At 60.2% G+C, this 17,586-nt stretch overlaps 1 protein-coding gene and 1 long non-coding RNA gene across 8 annotated transcripts; one reads left to right on the top strand and one right to left on the bottom strand.

The window, feature by feature from the left end:
• The first annotated feature begins 175 nt into the window (after positions 1 to 175).
• On the top strand, positions 176 to 11,037 carry MKNK2 (MAPK interacting serine/threonine kinase 2). Of its 7 annotated transcripts, none has more exons than XR_005626281.1 (15): positions 180 to 211; positions 2,135 to 2,216; positions 2,354 to 2,455; positions 2,578 to 2,675; positions 3,581 to 3,660; positions 4,125 to 4,198; positions 4,278 to 4,382; positions 4,720 to 4,775; positions 5,082 to 5,177; positions 6,547 to 6,741; positions 6,833 to 6,997; positions 7,099 to 7,142; positions 7,382 to 8,115; positions 8,422 to 8,510; positions 9,425 to 11,037. XR_005626281.1 is itself a non-coding variant. In XM_039696676.1 (13 exons), the coding sequence occupies exons 3-13, from the start codon at positions 2,356 to 2,358 to the stop codon at positions 7,647 to 7,649; spliced, it is 1,281 nt and encodes a 426-aa protein (XP_039552610.1). In that variant the 5' UTR covers positions 176 to 211; positions 2,135 to 2,216; positions 2,354 to 2,355; the 3' UTR covers positions 7,650 to 11,037. The 7 variants fall into 7 exon arrangements, 1 of the variants encoding a protein (XP_039552610.1); XR_005626279.1 differs by having other exon boundaries at positions 9,116 to 11,037; XR_005626276.1 differs by having other exon boundaries at positions 8,422 to 11,037.
• LOC120496343 lies at positions 10,573 to 17,525 on the bottom strand. The gene is made up of 2 exons (XR_005626282.1): positions 17,468 to 17,525; positions 10,573 to 16,042 (listed from the first exon to the last, which is right to left on the bottom strand). It is a non-coding gene; the product is annotated as an uncharacterized LOC120496343 (long non-coding RNA).
• Positions 17,526 to 17,586: the final 61 nt, after the last annotated feature.

Raw genomic sequence — 17,586 nt, 5'->3', positions numbered from 1 at the left:
CCACCAGCAGCGGCGGCTCTGCGGGGCCGCGCCGGTGAGCGCCGGCCCGGGGGGCTCGGGGGGGAACCGGGCAGGCTCCGGGGGGGCCGCAGCCGCCTGACCCCCCCCACCCGTCCTCTCCCCGCAGGTCTCGGCCACCCCCCGGACTCCCCTCCGGCTCTGCCCGTCCCTCCAGAAATCAGAGATCCCGGGATTCCATCGCTCCTTCAAGGTAAGGGGGTGCTCCCCCCTCCACGGGGACGCTCTGCGGGGCTCCGGGGCCGGGGTACCGGCAGGCCCGGGGTGCGCCCGCATCGCTGCATCCCCTGCCCGGGAACGGGGGGGCCCGGCCGCTTCCTGCCCCATCCCCGACACCCCCCAAACTGAGGAGCTCCGGGGGCGCTGCCATCCAAACTGTGCAGGACCCCCCTGTCCCCCCGTGCCTGAGGTCGCGGTGCTCCCGGGGCTTGGCTCAGGGTCTGCCCCCATCCCTCGGGCGGGCGCTGGGATGCTGCAGCTCCCGCGGGGATCCCCTGGGCTGCACTTTTCCCCCGCCCAGCTGCACCCCTTCGCCCTGGTCCGGCAGCGATGTGGGGGTGGGCTCAGGGCCCCCCAGGCCCGGCCCGGTGGGACCGTGCGGGGCTCGATCCCGCAGCGCCGCCCCCCGGGCTGCCCTGGGCCCCCCCAGCCCGGGCCCGTCACCCCCCCGGTCCCACCTGCCGCTGGCACCTCGGGGGGCGCGGGGGGTCCCTGTGGTCCCACTCCATTCGCTTCACCCATTCCCGAGCCGCCTCCTGGCTGTGGGTTGGGGGGTCCTTTGTTCGGTTTCGCTCCAGCTCCGGGGTGCGGGGGGGGTCCCCCTAACCCGCCCCCTCATGGCAGTGACCCCCGCTCCTGCTCGGGTGGCCTCTGGCCGGGGTTTGTGTCCCCCGGCGGTGGCCGGGGCTGGAGGCGGGGGGGACACCTCGGCTGTGCTGATGAAGCCCGTACGCAGCCTCCCATCCCCCAGACCTTTGTGTGGCAGTGCTGCGGCAGCTGGCAGGGCCCCCGGCCCCCTATTGCCCCCTCAGTGCCCCCCTGTACTTCCCCTGTCCCCCCGCACACCCCGTGCCTCTCCCAGAGGTCCCGTGCCCCCCATCCTGTGGGGCTCGTCCCGGGGGGCAGCAGCTGCGGGGCGATGCTGCGCTCCCCAAATCCGGGTTTTGAGGGGGAGGACAGCTGGGAAAACGCAGCACAGGAGAGTTTTGGTCCTAGAGATCCAAAGTGGTGCTGGGTGGGGGCTGCTCCTGGTGTGAACCCAGCCGCCGTTCCCCTGGGACCCCCGGCCCCCCCGGGGCTGCAGTAAACAGGCGCCTTCTGGGTCTTTCTGGTGGTGGCCGGGGTTGGCCGTGCTGGGGCTGGCAGCCGGCCCGGGCACCGGGCGGGTTTGGGAACGCCGCTGGAGCTGCCACCTCCACCCAAACAGATTTCATAATCCTGGGGAGGAGGGGGCCCTTTCGCCCCTAGCACTGCCCCATCCCACGGGTGGCTCAGGGGAGCAGGAAGCAGAGGGTCCCCCATGTCCCTTTGGTGCCACTGGGGTTCAGCCTGGGGGAAGGAGCAGGTGCCTTGCCCTGCATGGATCCCGGGGTGCAGGAGGGTTTGGAGTGAGGCCTGATCCTGCTGGCTCGGGGGTGTCCTGCAGCCTGCTGGACACCATGTCCACAGAGCAGGCTCCAGCCACTGTGACCTTGCAGGGAGCTGGGAGGACATGGAGGGGTGGCTCTGGAGCCTGTCTTGCCCTGTGACTTCTCTTCCTCCCCCTCCTACCTCACTGGTTCAGGTTTGGGTGGAGATTTGGGGTTGGGTTGGTGTGGGCGGCTGCGGTCCCTCTCATCATCCCCCGTGTGCTGGCCTGGGGCTGGCTGGAGGAGTGACCCTGCAGCACTGTCCCCATCAGGAGATGTGGTCAAAGCCTTCCTCCTCATCCTCTGGCTCTCCCTGGAGCTCTGCTGTGTCCCACCATGAGCTGGTGTCGTGCACCATCGGGCAGCGAGCAGAATGTGTCCCAGGAGCTGGAGCATGCTGGGCTGTGTGTGTGTGCTGGGCTCAGGGTGGCAGCCGGTGGTGGCTGATCCAGCAGCTGCCACCTCACGCCTGCTCTTGGCTCCCACAGGGGCAAAACCCTTTCGACCTGGAGTTCGACCAGTCCAACCACCTGGAGCCCGTCTTCAACTTCGAGTGCCCGCCCCGTCCCGGTGAGCCGCGGGTGCCTCCTCACGGGCTCCCTCCCAGCAGGGCTCCTCCCATCCTGCCCCTGAAGGCTTTGGGAGCTGCCCTGGCGGTGTGTGGGGGGACAGGGATGGCTGACACCGCTGGCTTTGCTCTGGCACAGACATGCCTTCAAGTCAACCCATCGACATCCCTGATGCCAAGAAAAGGAACAAGAAGAAGAAGCGCTGCAGAGCCACCGACAGCTTCTCCGGCAGGTTCGAAGGTGAGCGGGGCTGCTCGGGGACCCCAGGGGCTCCCCGTGGCCTGGGGCAGGGCTGGGCCCTCCTGGTGTCCCCAGGCTGTGTGCAGTGGGGCCAGCAGCTCAGGTCACCTCTTCTTTGCCAGATGTTTACCAGCTGCAGGAGGAGGTGCTGGGAGAAGGGGCCCACGCCAGAGTCCAGTCCTGCGTGAACCTCATCACCAACAAGGAGTACGCGGTGAAGGTAAAGCTCCCCTGCTGGGGCTGCAGGGCTGCCCTCCTCCCACCCCCTGCCTCAGTTCCCATTTCTGCCCTGCACATCTGGGGCTCTCCCAGCTCCCAGGACCATCCAGTGCTGGCTCAGGACTGTGGCTCTGTGGGCTGGAGGGAAGGGAGAGGGGCAGGGATATGGCAGCGTTGGGCTGTGGTGGTGGCACACCGGCCTCTGCCACCACCCAGCTCGGGCTCCTTGGTGACCCCCTTCAGCCACGCTCCTCTCTCTGTCAATGAGGGCAGGCCAGAGACTAAACTAACACTTGGGATGTGTCTGGGGACTGGGGGCAGACAGGGGATGTGGTGTTGGCAGGGTGGTCAGTTCCTGCTCACTCCAGAGAGGTCTCTCATGGTGGAGCGGGTTGGGGTGAGGGATGGTGGTCCCATGGCCCTGCACCTCACAGACTGAGCCATGGCATGGGGGCTCTGGGATGGGCCCTGTGTCAAAAAGCAGCCAAATGCTGGGGGAGCTTTGCCTCCCCATCGCTCCATGGGGGCCTTTGGGTGCCCCAGAGGGGAAGCTGAGGCAGCAGGGTGGTGGAATGCTCTGTGTGCCCCAAAGGGCGATGACAGCACCCATCTGCCCCCTCCCTGTGTGGGGTATCCCCCTGTCCACCCTTGGCACGGCCAGGCAGCCCCGCTGTGCCAGCGCCCACTGGGGCACAGGGCCCTTTGCTGCGCCGCTGCTCCGGCGTCACGTGGAGCTCTGCTGGCCCCGGCCCCGGAGGGAGCGGCTTGGCACGGCCCTGCCGCTTGGCACCGGCGCCGGGAACAGCCTGTTCTGCTGCCTGAGCCCCGCCCGGCCCCGCGCTGGAGGGGCAGGGGTGCCCCGGCCCCTCCCTGGCAGCGCTGAGCCTCCCCCTCTTTGCCTTCCAGATCATAGAGAAGCGCCTGGGACACATCCGGAGCAGGGTTTTCCGGGAGGTGGAGATGCTCTATCAGTGCCAGGGACACAGGTATGGCAGGGCATCCCCCACTGTGGGCACCGGGAGTGGGCTGGGACCCGGCTGATGCTCGGGACACCCGTGGGCCACAGCCAGGCCGCCCTCTGCCCCCACTCCCTCCCCGTGACCCCGCTGGCCACAGTGGAGCATCCCCAGGGGACGTTCAGTGGTTTGCCATGACGACAGGGCCTCGGTGGCCAAGTTGGAGCCGAGCCCAGCCCCTGCCGCTGAGCGGGGCTGTGTGTGGGGCGGGCCAGGAGGGGCTGTGAGCAATTAGGGAGGAGCGGAGCCGGGCGCTGCAAGCCCCTCTCCCTCCTGGAATTCGGCCAGGGGGGCCCTGGCCGTGTGGTTTCAATCACTGCAAGCCCAGTTTTCCCATCCTGCATCCCTCCCGGGGTCCTGTGCTGGATGGGGCTGTGGGGGGGACCCCAGGAGGTGTTTTGGGGGGATGCTGGACTGATAGATGGTCCCTGCAGAAATGTCCTGGAGCTGATTGAGTTCTTCGAGGAGGAGGAGAGGTTTTACCTGGTGTTTGAGAAGATGAGGGGAGGTGAGTGCAGCCCCGGGGTGGGGGGAGCTGGGGCAGCAGGACCCCCAGGAGCCCCAGCTCTGCTCTCACCTGGCCACAGGCTCCATCCTGACCCACATCCACCGGAGACGCCACTTCAACGAGCTGGAGGCCAGCGTGGTGGTGCAGGATATCGCCAGCGCCCTGCACTTCCTGCACAACAAAGGTGAGCTGGGACGCCCCGGGTGCCACCGAGGACACCCTGGGGTGCGCTGGGCCCTCCCGGGGGTGTCACTGCCTCCCCCCATCCTCCTGCCCAGGGGACAGTGCCCGTCCCAGCACGCAGGGTCAGGCCCAGCTGCATCACAAGGCTTTTTGTGGTGCAGATCCTGTTCCTCCAGTTTGGTTGGGATTCGGGGCCAGCAGCAAATTTTGCCTTTTGCCAGGGTGCAGGCAGTGATTTGGGGTGGGTAGGGAGGGGTCCCTGTGCCACCCCCAGACTTTACACTATAGCAGTCTTGTAGGAGGGGGATTTTTACCCTCATTGGCTCTTTTGCCCCCAGGGATTGCACACAGGGATCTGAAACCAGAAAATATCCTGTGTGAGAGCCCAGACCAGGTGAGCAGGGAGCAGCCAGGGTGGGTGCAGGGTGTGCTGCCTGGGGGGGTGGGCACAGTGGGGTGATTCCTCAGGTGGGGGGTGCAGGAGGGTCCTGCCAGGGACACACACATACACACACCAGGTCCTGCCAGGGACACACACACCCCCCATATGCCACAGCAGAGCGTGGTGTGAAGCATGACACAACCTGGCATTGAGCAGCTGTGGCCTAAAACACGGCTGTGGTCCCTGGGGGGCTGCCAGCTGTGGCTCCTGGAGGATGCTGGGGGTGGTCACCGACCAGTCCTTCCCCTCTCTCCCCAGGTCTCCCCAGTGAAGATTTGTGACTTTGACCTGGGAAGTGGCATCAAACTGAACGGCGACTGCTCCCCCATCTCCACTCCGGAGCTGCTCACCCCGGTAAGCGTGCGAGCCCCCCACATTGTGGGGTCCCCGGGGACCCCCAGCTGCCCCGCAGCCTCCAGGAGCAGGGCTGTGCACGGACACCCCTGCTCGTCGCTGCTGTGGCGGATGTCCCCCGTGCCCCCCGCCGTGGCAGGCGAGATGCGGTTACATAACGCGGGGGGGCCGGGCTGGCGCGGCGCCCGGGCTGCCGTGAGCCTTAGCAACAGCCCGAGCGCCGCGGCGGCTGCGCCGAGCCTGCCCCGAGATCTGGGTCAGCACGGCCGGGGGGCCCGTGGTTCCCCGGCTCGTGGGCCACGGAGGGGGCCGAGCCGCGGGCGGTGCGGGGCGGGCAGCCCGGGAGCTCCCGGGTGTCCCCGTGTCGCATCTCCTGCAGAAAGCCGCGCTCCCTTATCGCCAGCCGCAGGTGCCCCCGCGCGGGGTGCCGCCCTGCACCCCGGGTTTTGGGGGTGCGAACGTGCCGGGGAGGGCGGAGCCGAGCCCGTGCGGGCTGCACAACAGCAGGGCCACAACACCCAGCCCCCTCCTTCCTCCACGCCCGCCTCCTCCCGGGGCGGGATCCGAGCTCCCGGGGTGCCCCGAGTTTCCCCGTTCTCAGCCCGTGGGGGCGCAGCGGGACGGCCGCTCCGCTCCCAGCGGGATCAGCTGCGGGTTGTTTTCCTGCGGTGCCATCAGCTGCTGGGGCCGCAGAGGCCCCTCGTCAGGCGGCCTCTCTCGTTACGGGGCGATTATCTGCTGGCTGCAGCTCTTTTCTCCCCTGGTCACGGGGCCTGTGTGGGCTGCGGGTCATGTGCTGGAAAGCCCCAGAGTCCCTGGAGCGATAGGGGAATGGGGCCGCTGGCTCTGCCTCTCCCTGCGCAGGGTTAACTCCTCCCGCCCCGGCTCCTGCGCGGCAGCTCCGCCCGTGCCGCCCGGGAGCAGCACAGCAGGCTCGGCCCCCCGTGTCCCGTGGCCGCTCCCAGGCGCTGGGGCTGTCCCGCTGAGCCGGTTGGGTGATGACAATGCTGTGGGTCCTGTGGGTCCGGCTGTGCTGCGCCGTGGGGGTTACACCCTTTAGGCTTTATTTTTTTTTTCCTTCGGGGTGGCAGCTGCTGTTGGGTGACCCCAGAGAGGTGGGTCTGTGGCGTCTCTGTGGTGGGAAACCCAGCAGGGTCATGTGGCTGGAGCCAACCTGGGGAGCAGCCATGTCTGCACCTTCCATTCAGAGGTGCAGCCCCGGAGATCTGGCAGGACCCTCCCAGTCCTCCCTGCCCCATTGCTCCCCACCCTTGGGGCTCATCTCCTGCCCCATTGCTCCCCACCCCTGGGGCTCACCTCCTGCCCCATTGCTCCCCACCCTTGGGGCTCACCCCGCCTGTCCCCGCAGTGTGGCTCAGCCGAGTACATGGCCCCAGAGGTGGTGGAAGCCTTCAATGAGGAGGCCTCAATCTATGACAAGCGCTGTGACCTGTGGAGCCTGGGTGTCATCCTGTACATCATGCTGAGTGGGTACCCCCCCTTTGTGGGCCACTGCGGCTCTGACTGCGGCTGGGACCGGGGTGAGGCGTGCCACACCTGCCAGGTGAGTGGGGGACCCCAGCAGCGCCCAAACCCACCCCCAGCTTGGCTGCAGCACTCCTGGCTGAGCCCCTGTTATTTCGCTCCCTGCTCAGAACATGCTCTTTGAGAGCATCCAGGAGGGGAAGTACGAGTTTCCTGACAAGGACTGGGCGCACATCTCCTTTGGAGCCAAAGACCTCATTTCCAAGCTGCTGGTGAGAGATGCCAAGAAGCGGCTCAGCGCAGCCCAGGTCCTGGAGCACCCCTGGGTGCAGGGGGTGAGTGTTGATGTCCCCTCCCCGCTCTCTGTTCCCAAAATTCGGGGTAGGGAACACCTGTCTGCACAGTCCTGGCTCTGACTGGCTGCATTTTGTTGCAGTGTGCCCCGGACAACACCCTGCCAACCCCCATCATCCTGCAGAGGTGAGTGTCAGTTCCAGCCCCTGAATCCTGACTCCACTCCTCAGCACTACTGTCTGTTCCTTCTGCCTTTTGGGGACTCTGCCACGACTCTGTGTCTGGGCAGCCCTGCCACTTTGGGTTGGATTTTTTGGTGTCTGACCAGTCTGGCACGGCCAGCATGTGAGGAGGGACACCTGGATATTTGATCCCAACCTCCCTCCATCCCCCCACAACCCCCTGAGCCCGTGCCTCCCCTGCAGGAACAGCAGTGCCAAAGAGCTCACCTCCTTTGCTGCTGAGGCCATCGCTGTCAACCGCCAGCTGACACGGCATGACGAGGACGAGGAGGAAGAGGCGGAGGAGGAAGCACGACCCATCATCATCAAAGCTACCTCACGGGCCATGCAGCTCTCCCCCCCCTCTGAGTCCAAGCTGGCCAAGCGGCGGCAGAAGAGCAGCCTGGCCAAGGCAGTGGCCTCTGGGCAGCACCTGGTGGCCCCGCTGGTCCTGGTGGCCGACCAAGCCTGAGTGGTGCCCCTCACACCTGCTGTACCCCATGTCCCCTCTTCTCCTCCTTTCTTTCTTCCCCTTTCCCTCCCTGACCCCACCATTTCTGGCTAGTGACAAGATCAGGACTCGTCCCTGTGGCTGGTTTCCAAGGTTTTGCTGATCTTGTAGGTCTGGGGGTGGGAGGGTTTGTTTAAGATCTTTTTTTTTTTTTAAAGGTATTAAATCAAGTGTGAGGTTGCTTCACCCAGGGCACACTCAAGGACATCTGACAGACACATGGACTTTTGTTTCCCAGCTCTTGGTTTCTCCTCTGACATTTTCCCCCTCCCTGACACCAAAGGACTCTTTGTATCCGCGGCTGCTTTGACGATTTCAGCTCATTTCATACTGTGAACAAAAGACCCTCGGTCGCGTTTTCAACAACGGGAGTTGCGTTTTAACCTCGTCCCTCCCCTCGGAGCTGCAGGTTTTCTCCGATGTTGGGGTAACTCCCACAAAAACCCCTTCCTGGGGGGCTGGGAGGCACCTCCCAGGTGTGGGAGGTGTGGGGAGCCCCTCTGTCCTGTGTTTGGGGGTGTCCCCAGCTCAGCTCCAGGGGGACACAGTGCAGGGAACAGCTCGGGCTGGGGAGAGACGGTGCCAGCAAAGGAGCAGCACCCAACCCACCCTCTCTCCTTGGCATCCTGCTTCCAGAATAAGCTATTCACCCTTTTTCTTTTTGCCCCTTTTCTTTTTTCCTTTCCTTTTTAATTACTGTTGGTTTTAAACTGCCAGCTGTGCTTCTCTACAGGGCACAGAGATGTCTTCCTTTCCTCCCACGCTCCGGCTGGTGGCTCCCTGGGGGATGCACGGGCATCCAGGGCTGTGCTCTTGTGCCAGGTCAGGTGTTGCACCCTGGGTTTCGGAAGGGCTGGTGGCTGTGCCCCCGGGGAGGTGCATGGGGGATGAGGTGTTCAGGGTGGCCAGAGCAGGCAGAAACACTCTCTGGGAGTTGTGTGCTCTGTGGAAAGCAGGGACCCCCTTAAAGAGCATCAGGACCTGCTGCAGGACAGCGAGACCTGCCGTGGCTTCAGGCTGGCCCCGAGGCTGCCGTGGCAGGAGGGTTGGGGGGCACAGAGGGTACCCAATGCCCCAGGGGTGCCCGTGGGTGAGCAGTCAGGCTGGTGGCAGCACCCAAAGGCTAGGGAGCAGCCTGGGGACAGCTTGGCATGTGGGGCTGGAAGGTTTGGGGTCAGAGCACCAGGATCTTCAGCAGGGAGAGAGCTGGTGTGGGTGGTCAGGCACGTGCAGCCCTGCTCACGTGTGTTCAGGCGTGCATGGCATTGTCCTTTCCTTGGAGTTCGCTTCAGGGTGGGAAGGACTCAGGATGCTGAGTTGGGGCGAGGCCCTTGGCTGGTTTCTGGGTCTGTCCAGGGGAGCAGGGCCTGTGCTCAGGGCCAGACTGGCCTCCAGATCCCCCTGACACCCCCTGCTCCCTGCCACAGGCACTGCTTGGGGTTGTGCCACCAAGCTGCACCTGCTGCCAGCCCCAATCACACTGGGAGGGCAGTGCCCCCTTCACAGCCTCCTCCTGTCCCTTCTGACTCAGTGCTTTGAGCTTTATATTTTGCAAAAGCAGCCTCGGCCCATCGTGTGCACAGGTGAGGGTTTGGGAGCTCTGAGCTGGGGAGCAGACTTCCCTGGGTCTTCAGCTGAAGACAGTCACTGTCTCTGGAAAAAAAAAGAAAGTTCTCCTTTTTATTTTAAGACTGCTGACAGCAATACTATGCAATATATGTTGTTTTTTGTTTCAGGGAGGTGTGTGTGTTATCTTGGGAGATGATGATCTCGGGTGTTGGTGGAGTTTAGGGCAGGGACCATCTTCTCTCACCCTTCCCAGCCTTTCTGCTGACCCTGGGGGGCTGGGGAGGGTGACTTCATCCCCATCCCACCCCCCAAAACTGCCTTGCACTTGTGATCTCCCTCTCCCCTGTGTGTCCCCAGTCCCACTGTGCTGGGTGGGGAGGAGCAAGGCAGTGGTGAGGGGAGACCCTCCCTGCAGGCACCGGGACACCCTGGAGAGGCCTCCTTTAACAGAAAGAAAAAAAAATCCATCTTGATTGTACATTGTTACTTTTTATAGCTTATTTTGTTTTATCAGTTGTAGATAATTCCTTGTTGTCTTATATTAAGAAATACTTGAATGATGTACAGTACGCGATGCCTTGAGCTGGTATTGTGAAGCTATCATTGATGCTGCACGCTGCAGCCTTTTTTTAAAAAACAAAAAAATCATGGGAAGGGGATGGCAGGGGGATGTCTCCAAAATTTATCTGTTCCCCGTGCTGCTTTTGTTGGCAAACTGAGTTTCCCCTTTTCCCCCATGCATAAGAGCGATCTCTTTTATATCTCTCTATATAAAAGTACTCCACACACTCTGGGGAAGGCCTGGGTGACCCTGCCTCTGTCCCGTGGGTGTCCTCGGCCAGGGATGTGCAGCCAGAAGATGCTGTGGGAGTTTGTGGGAGTTGGAGGATGTGCTGGGAGCATCCGAGCTCAGCCTGGGCTCAGCTTTGCATTTTGGGTGGGGTTTGGTGTGGACCCGGTGCTCCTGGCGTGGTACTGGGGGGTGACCCAAGGCCAGGTCTGTGCATTGGTAGATTCAGAGTCTTTAAATGCCTCTAGAGCTGGGGATCGACTGGAAAACCTCCAGCCTGGCTGGTGGCAGTGCTGGGCACCCACAGGTGCCCTGGCAGGGCAGGCATGGCTGGGGACACCTTTGTGCCAGGGCCAGACGTCCCCTCCCCGCTGCCAGCACCCCTCCTGGGCTGGTTTCCAGACAGATGCTCCCGTGGTCCAGCACCAGCGACCCCCTCTCGCCAGCACCCTTCTTCCTCCTCTTCCTCTTTCCAAACTTCCCCCCCATAGAGCATCTATCTTGGAAACCAACTTCAAAAAAATATTTTTTTTTTTAAGCTGGAAATGTTAAGTGTTTTCGCTTCCTCTCCTTCCCCCCCACCCTTCCTCCAGCCAACTAACTCGACTTAGAACTGGTTAGAAACGTTTACTGTGAAGCTAACTCTTTTTTATCAAACCAGGAGAAACTTTCTCCACTTTACAATTGATGAAGACTGCCAAAGCTGGTTCAACAAGAGTCACGTTAACGCACTGTTGGTTTGTGCAACAGCGGCCTCTGCTCAGGGGCTGGCTGGGAAATAAAAATGAAAATCTAAAAAAAAAAAAAAAAAAGACAAAAAAACAAAAACAAAAAAAAGAAAAAAAAAACAAACACACAAAAAGAAGCACTTTACTGTATGTACCAGGTGACCTGATACAGCTGAATTGAAGTTTTCCTTTATAACAATTGTTGATGCCAGAATTTTGTATTCTGTTTTGTAAGAATTTAATAAAAATGCATTGAGACCTATATGGTGGGCAGGTGGCTGTGGCAGGTGGGGCGTGTTGCATGGGGGGTTGGGAAGTGGGTGGCACCCCATCCAGGGGCTCCTCTCCCCCTAATCCTCCCCAACTCTCACTTGGTCCTTCCCAGCCTGGGGCTGGCCCACGGGGGCTGGGCGTGTGGCTGGGGTGGGAGGCCAGGAATAGGGGCTGGCAGAGGCTCAGGCCCTGACTCACTTTTCCCAGCGGGATGGTGTGATCCTCTCAATCCCAATGGGAGCTGGAGGTCACGGGGCAGGACTGTGCTCCCTGCCAGCTGCACCCAGTGGCCTTGGGACTGCCCTGCCACCCCCAGAGACACTCCTGGCACATCTCCCCCACCCCTCCATGGGTCAGGGGGGGACACAGGCAAGAGGAAAGTGTGGTGGGATAGGGAAGGTCGTGGGCACTGGAGGCTGGGAAAAAGGCTGAGCCTTCTTACATGGACAAGGCAAGACCTTGTGGAATTTAAAATAAACATTTTAAATCTTGACTTCTCTAGCCCTGCTGTTATCCTGGGGGATGGAGCTGGATCCCTCTGGGTGTGTTGCCATGGTGCTGCTGCCCTGGCAGAACCCCATCCATGGCACCCCTGCTTTGGGGAATGGGCTGTGGGCTCTGCCATGGACCAGCTGCTGCTCCCAGCTCTGAGCTGAGAGATCCCCACTGCAGCACTGCTGAGAATCCAGGCTCACTGCTTGGTAAATGCTGCAGATGCGTCTTGCAGCATCTGGATCAGGACAGGATGACACCAGAGGTCTCCCTTCCCTGGCTGTTCCAGGATGGCATGTGGTGAGAACAGAGCTGGGGTTCCCTCCATGCTGAGGATGAGGAGCATGTCCCATCCCATGGTGCTGTTCCTGCCTCTGTTGAACAAAGCTGTTGCTCCCTCCTGGGCCTGGGGCCAACAGCTTGTGACCCTGGACATTTTAGGAGCATCCAGCTCTTGGCCCTTCTTCCTCTCTTGCATGTTGTTTCACCATCACTGGGCCCTCAGCTGTGTGCTTCAGAGATCTTTCCTCTCCTGCCTTTTGCTCAAGAGTTCTCCTGCAGGCAATCCTCTTTCCAAAATTCCAGGTGGATCCCAGACAGGTGTGTCAAAGATGCTGGTTTATCTTTAAATCTCTGAAATTCCTTCACATGGTCCCTCTTCTCCCCCTTCCCCAGTTTCCCCAACCCCAGAAAACGCCTGGTAGTTGGAAACCATTCCTGAGCACGTGCAGAGAAGGGCAACTCTGAAAATAACCCAGCGCTGGGTTAAAATAACCTGTGCTGCTCTGGTGCCTGAGCATCAGCCCAAAATAGGCTCCGCCGGGATAAGGGTGCTATAAATACCCTGGTGTGGATTTGCATTGGAGAAAAGCCCCGCAGCAGGAGCAGCGCCGTGCCGCCCACGCTGGCCCAGAGGGACAGGGAAGGGGCCACTGCCGAGCCACCGGGGTGGCCTGGCTGACGCAGGGGGTCAGCCGGGCTTTGGGTGACGTGGTGGCTCGTGCCTGTCTGCAGGATTTAGCAGAGCCATCAGGTCACGGTAGGATCTGAGTGGCCGCAGCGCTGGGGTGGCTGGTGGGGTCACATCTGCCCTCAGCACAGGGCACTGAGGCAGCTGGGCAGGAGCAGAGATGAAGTGTCCTCAGTATTTTGGGTCTGAGCCCGGCTCTGCTGTGACAAATGATGAGCTGGATGATTAACCAACATTGTGGTTCAACGTCTACCCAAAAAACCACCCTGGAGTGAGTAACATGCATTCCTTCAGACCAGACTGCTCTCCTGAACCATCAGTGAACCCCAGACACGCACTGGACAATGCGGAGTGGAAGGTGTGAAGTGTGTTTTGATGCAAAACAGCTGCTTTGGATCAAAAAAATATTTTATTTTCCTTTTTGTGCTTTTAAAATGTTTTCTGGGATGGGGCAGAGAAGGAAAGAACTCCTGTGCATTTTGCAGAGAATCATGTCTCCTATCCAGGCAACCCAAACCAGCCATCTGGGGTGGTTTTTTGGTAGGATGTGCCATTTTGGTGTGGTTTTGACTGGTGTGTGCAGGCTCTCCTTCTGAAGTCATCTCAGGGAGTGAGTGAGCTCCAGCAGAGCCCAGCACACAGGTCTGGCCCTGCCTGTGTTTCCTGTGGCTGCTCCCTCTGCACCAGGAGCCTCAGTGGCACTGGCACAGCATGGCACGCCTGATTCCTCCACTGTCCGGGAAAGGCCTTGGTCAGCCTAGTTTGTCATTTTGGATGGTGAAGTGTGAATTTTGGAGAGCCACGGGTGCAGGTCTGGCTTTGCCACAGGATTCCAGCTCTGGGTGGCATTGCACGGGCAATGGGAGCTGTGGTCAGTCAGTGGGAGCAGAGCAGGGCCAGGTTTTCCCAAAACCCACCAGAGCTGTGCCCGTGGCTGGAGTGGGCCCTGGGCCTTGTGAGTCACCTTCTCACCTGGCTGGAGGTTTGGATCAGGGTTTTGTGCTCAGTCACAGGGTTTGGCAGGTCCCACTTTGCCCTCCTCTGCCTCACACCCAGGATGTCTCTGTCTTTGCCATGCAGTCTTCCTTGGAGCTTCTTACACCCTAAAATGCCTCCTTTGAGGTGAGCTGCTCAGCCAGGGGAGAGCTGCATCTGCCTGGCTTTTGCTTGGAATACACAATTCCAGCTTTTGCTTGGAGAACACATTCTAAAGTTTTTTTCTGCCTCCATGAGGTGAAGAAAGGCCAGATGTTCTCTGCTCTCCAACTCTGAGGACTCTGGTCCCACTGGTTTCATTCCAGCTGCTTGTAGCCTTGTGACACCCTTGATGTCCAGCCCTGGATGGGGTCAGCTTTCATGCCACCAGCTGAACCCCAGCGATTTCCCTGCCCAGCATTACTGCTGGGGTGATGCTGTGAATGGCCCAGCTAAAACAGCACTGCCTTTGCCCAGTGCCTGATCTCTGAAGGAATCTGTTGGCTACCAGACCCAGAAATAATGACACCGGGCCTTTTACAGGAGTGTTCGTTCCCAAGTTTATTTTTGGGGTGGTAAAGTCTCCTGTAGGACACTCATCTTTTTATTTCTCTGGTCTGATCACCGTGGGGTTGGTGCTGGGTTGCTGCAGCAAACCTGTCACCCCATCCCACAGTGTCATGGTGAGTGTCCCACACAGATCCATTGTCCCTGAGGGCCATGTCTGTGTTTCCTTACACTGCTCTCGAGTTAAGCTTCTGGCTCCTGCCACAACACAAACCACCCTGATTTAGTTTACCACGGGCTGAATAGCCAGGATCTGTCAGATGCAGGGTGGCAGGGCTGGCACTGTGAGCATGGCACAGAGCAGGCTGGTGGTGCTGGGAAGACCAGGATTGAACGGGTGCAGAATCCCCACCCCAGGTGATGGAGAAGCACCCGTCCTCCCTGGCAGGCACACCGACCTCTCGACAGTTTGTCGAGGGTGAATTTGCTGGGATTTTGGAGCAGGGAATGCTATGGTGACTAAACTTCAGCCTCCAGCAGCAGCATGGGCTGGGCTGGGTGATCCAGCACCTCCCAGGAAGAGCAGGAGCCCCTCAGCGGCACTCCCGGAGCTGGATACGTGTGGGATGACACGGCCAGTGACCCCCCGGCGCTTGGGACGTGCCTGCAGGCCATTCCTGCCAGCCGCCTCCAGCCATCCAGCCGGGCACGGCGAGTCTCCAGCTCCCTCTAATGTTCCCGGCCCGAAAGGAGCACCCGCGAGCAGGACAGGCCTGGGCAGGGAGCGGGCAGGCGGCCAGGCTGCACGGCCCCGAGGGAAAAGTGTGACGCTGAAATCCGTGGAAGCAGCTGGGCCAGAAAGGGGGGGAGTGATGTGCCGGGGAAATGGTGCTGAAAAGGAAAGGATGCAGTGTTTTAAGAGAGAATACAGCTGTACTGAATGCCTGGTTATTATTAATAAATGAAAGATTTCACAGGGAAAAGGACTGTTCCTTTGAAAAATACTATTTCTAATACTCTAAATGTAAATGTTCCCAGCCCTGGAAGTGTTCAAAAAACATGTGGTGACATCCTTTAGTGGTGAACATGGTGGGATACTGGGGTGACAATTGGACTTGATCTTTAAAATGTTTTCTTATATTAATGATGCTATGGTTCTGTGGTTGTCTGATTTTAAAGGCTCCTACTCATTCCTGCCTTCACTGGGACTGTTAGGACAAGAGCTCTGCATAGGAGTTTCCCAAACTTGTCCATGTGAAATGTACCTTTAAAAATGCAGCAAGAAACCTGACAGCACAGAATGCAGCAGAAATGGGTATTGATAACAAAATACAAAGCCAGGCTGGACCCTCAGTCAAAATCAGTGGTGCAGCAGCACTGCTGTGTCCGGCCATAGTGGCCCATGGAGAGATCCCAGAGCTGTGTGAGGGTCTGGAAGCATTGAATCCACACAAACAGCACACAATCCACACCAACAGCACACAATCCACACAAGCACTTCTCTGTGTGCTACAGAAGCAGTAACACCAAGGCACAGGAAGCAGAAGGGGCAGCCAGGCCATCTCCCCTCTGACACATGGACTCACGGGCCACACGCCTGCTCCTGACTGGGTGTGTGTGCAGCACAGATCAGGGGATGGATAACATGGAAAGGGGGAATGTAATTACCCTTCGAAGAATAAATCACTTTAACGGTTCAGTTACTGAGATCACAGCGAGGCAGTGGCACAGCCTCTTAATTAATCTTCTGCTTTGCAGCCAGCTCCTGCCCCCGCACCATCTCCACCTTGTGCTGCCTGGTGAGGAGATGCCATCGCTGGGGACAACACTGGCCAGTGGTTTCTGGCTGAGCAGGTCCAGCAGGAGCAGCAGGGCACTGTCAGGGTGCTGTGGCTCCTGGGTTTGTGCAGGGTAATACCCGTGGTGGGCCTGGTAATGTGGTGTCCTGTGGTGCTCCAGGCCTGTGTTACCAGTAGCAGCCAGTAACTCTGATTATTGTGAGGAATTGGGCAGGAAGCAGGGGCCTGGGGATGCTGGAGGCCTGGGTCTGCTGCAGAGGAATGGCTGGTGCATGAGATCATGCACCAATTCACCTCCAATTCACCTTCACCTCCACACGGCCCAAAACTCCCTGGCTCCTCACCCCCAGCACTGATCCCCTTCAGCCCCTTAAGTCTCAACCTCTTCTCTGTGAATTGCCCTCCCATTTCTCATCCCTTCACAAACTGCTCTCTAGGCTCCCTCATCCTCCTCAGAACAACCCCATTCACAGGATATTCCCTTTATCCCTCAAAAGTGCCCCTCAGAGACTGCTCCCTTTTGACCCCCTCACATTGCTCCTCAGGGAATCGCCATTATCTCCAAACTGGTTCTCAGGGATTGCTTCTGTCAGTCCCCGACGCTGTTCCTCAGGGAACCTTATCCCTCAAAACTGCCCCTCAGGGATTGCTCCCCTCACCCCCTGACACCCTCATTGCTCCTCGGGAAATCACTCCCATGCCTTGCTCCTCCTCCTTTCACCCCATGGATGTGCCCTCATCCTCCTCAGGGATCAGTCCCTCATTGCCAAAACTGCCCCTCAAGGATTGCTGCTCTTGCCGCCCTCTCCACATTGCTCCTCAGGGAAATGCTCCCTTATCCTCAAAATTGTGCCTCATGTTTGGCCCCTCATCACATTCAGGGATTACTCCGTCCTGGATCATCCCTTTACTCCCTCTCAGGGATTGCCCCCTCATCGCCAAAACTGTCCCTCAAGGATTGCTGCTCTTGTCGTCCCCTCCACGTTGCTTCTCAGGGAAAAGCTCCCTTATCCTCAAAACTGTCCCTCAGGTTTGGCCCCTCATCATCTTCAGCGATTATTCCCTCATGGATCATCGTTTTATTCCCCTCAGGGATCACCCCCTCATTCCCAAAACTGTCCCTCAGGGACTGACCCTCACTGCTCAAGGGTCACCCCCTTTTGCCCCTCAGGGATAGTCCCCATCCTTTTCAGGGATCAGCCCTTCAGGGATCATTCCCTTATTCTCCCTCATCCCCCGAACTGTCCTCAGAGATCCCCAAAATTGCCTCTCTCATTCCTCCACACTGGTTCCTTAGGGGGTCTCATCCCCTCTTGCCTCAAAAGTGCCCTTCAGGGATTGCTCCCCTCTGCTGCTCGTCAGGGAAATGCCCCCTCAAAAGAGCCCCTCAGGGATCGTCCCTCAGCCCCCTCAGGATCGCCCCCTCATATCCAAAAGTGCTCCTCAGGGATGGACGCTCATCCTCCTCAAGGATCTCCCCCTCAGGAATCATCCCCTTAGGCATCACCCCCTCACTCCCCCTCGCATCGCCCTCCATCCTCCCCCTCGGTGCCGGCCCCGCCCGCCGCCCCACGCCCTCTCCCCGCCCCGCCGCCGCCTCCGCCGCTCCCCCCGTGCCCGGCCGGCGGCGGCGCCCGCCCCATGCGCCGCTGCTGCCCGGCGCTCTGCATCCGCACCGCCATCGACGCCACCGCCATCGACGCCACCGCCGACATCTCCGCGGCCCTCGCCCCCGTCCCCGTCCCGCCCGCCGCCGTGTCCCGCCCGCCGCTGCTGGTGCTGGTGCTGCTGCAGC

The sequence above is a fragment of the Passer montanus genome, unplaced genomic scaffold (assembly GCF_014805655.1).
Source record: "Passer montanus isolate IOZ18808 unplaced genomic scaffold, ASM1480565v1 scaffold114, whole genome shotgun sequence".
NCBI lineage: Eukaryota > Metazoa > Chordata > Aves > Passeriformes > Passeridae > Passer > Passer montanus.
This window is presented reverse-complemented; position numbering and strand designations above follow the sequence as displayed.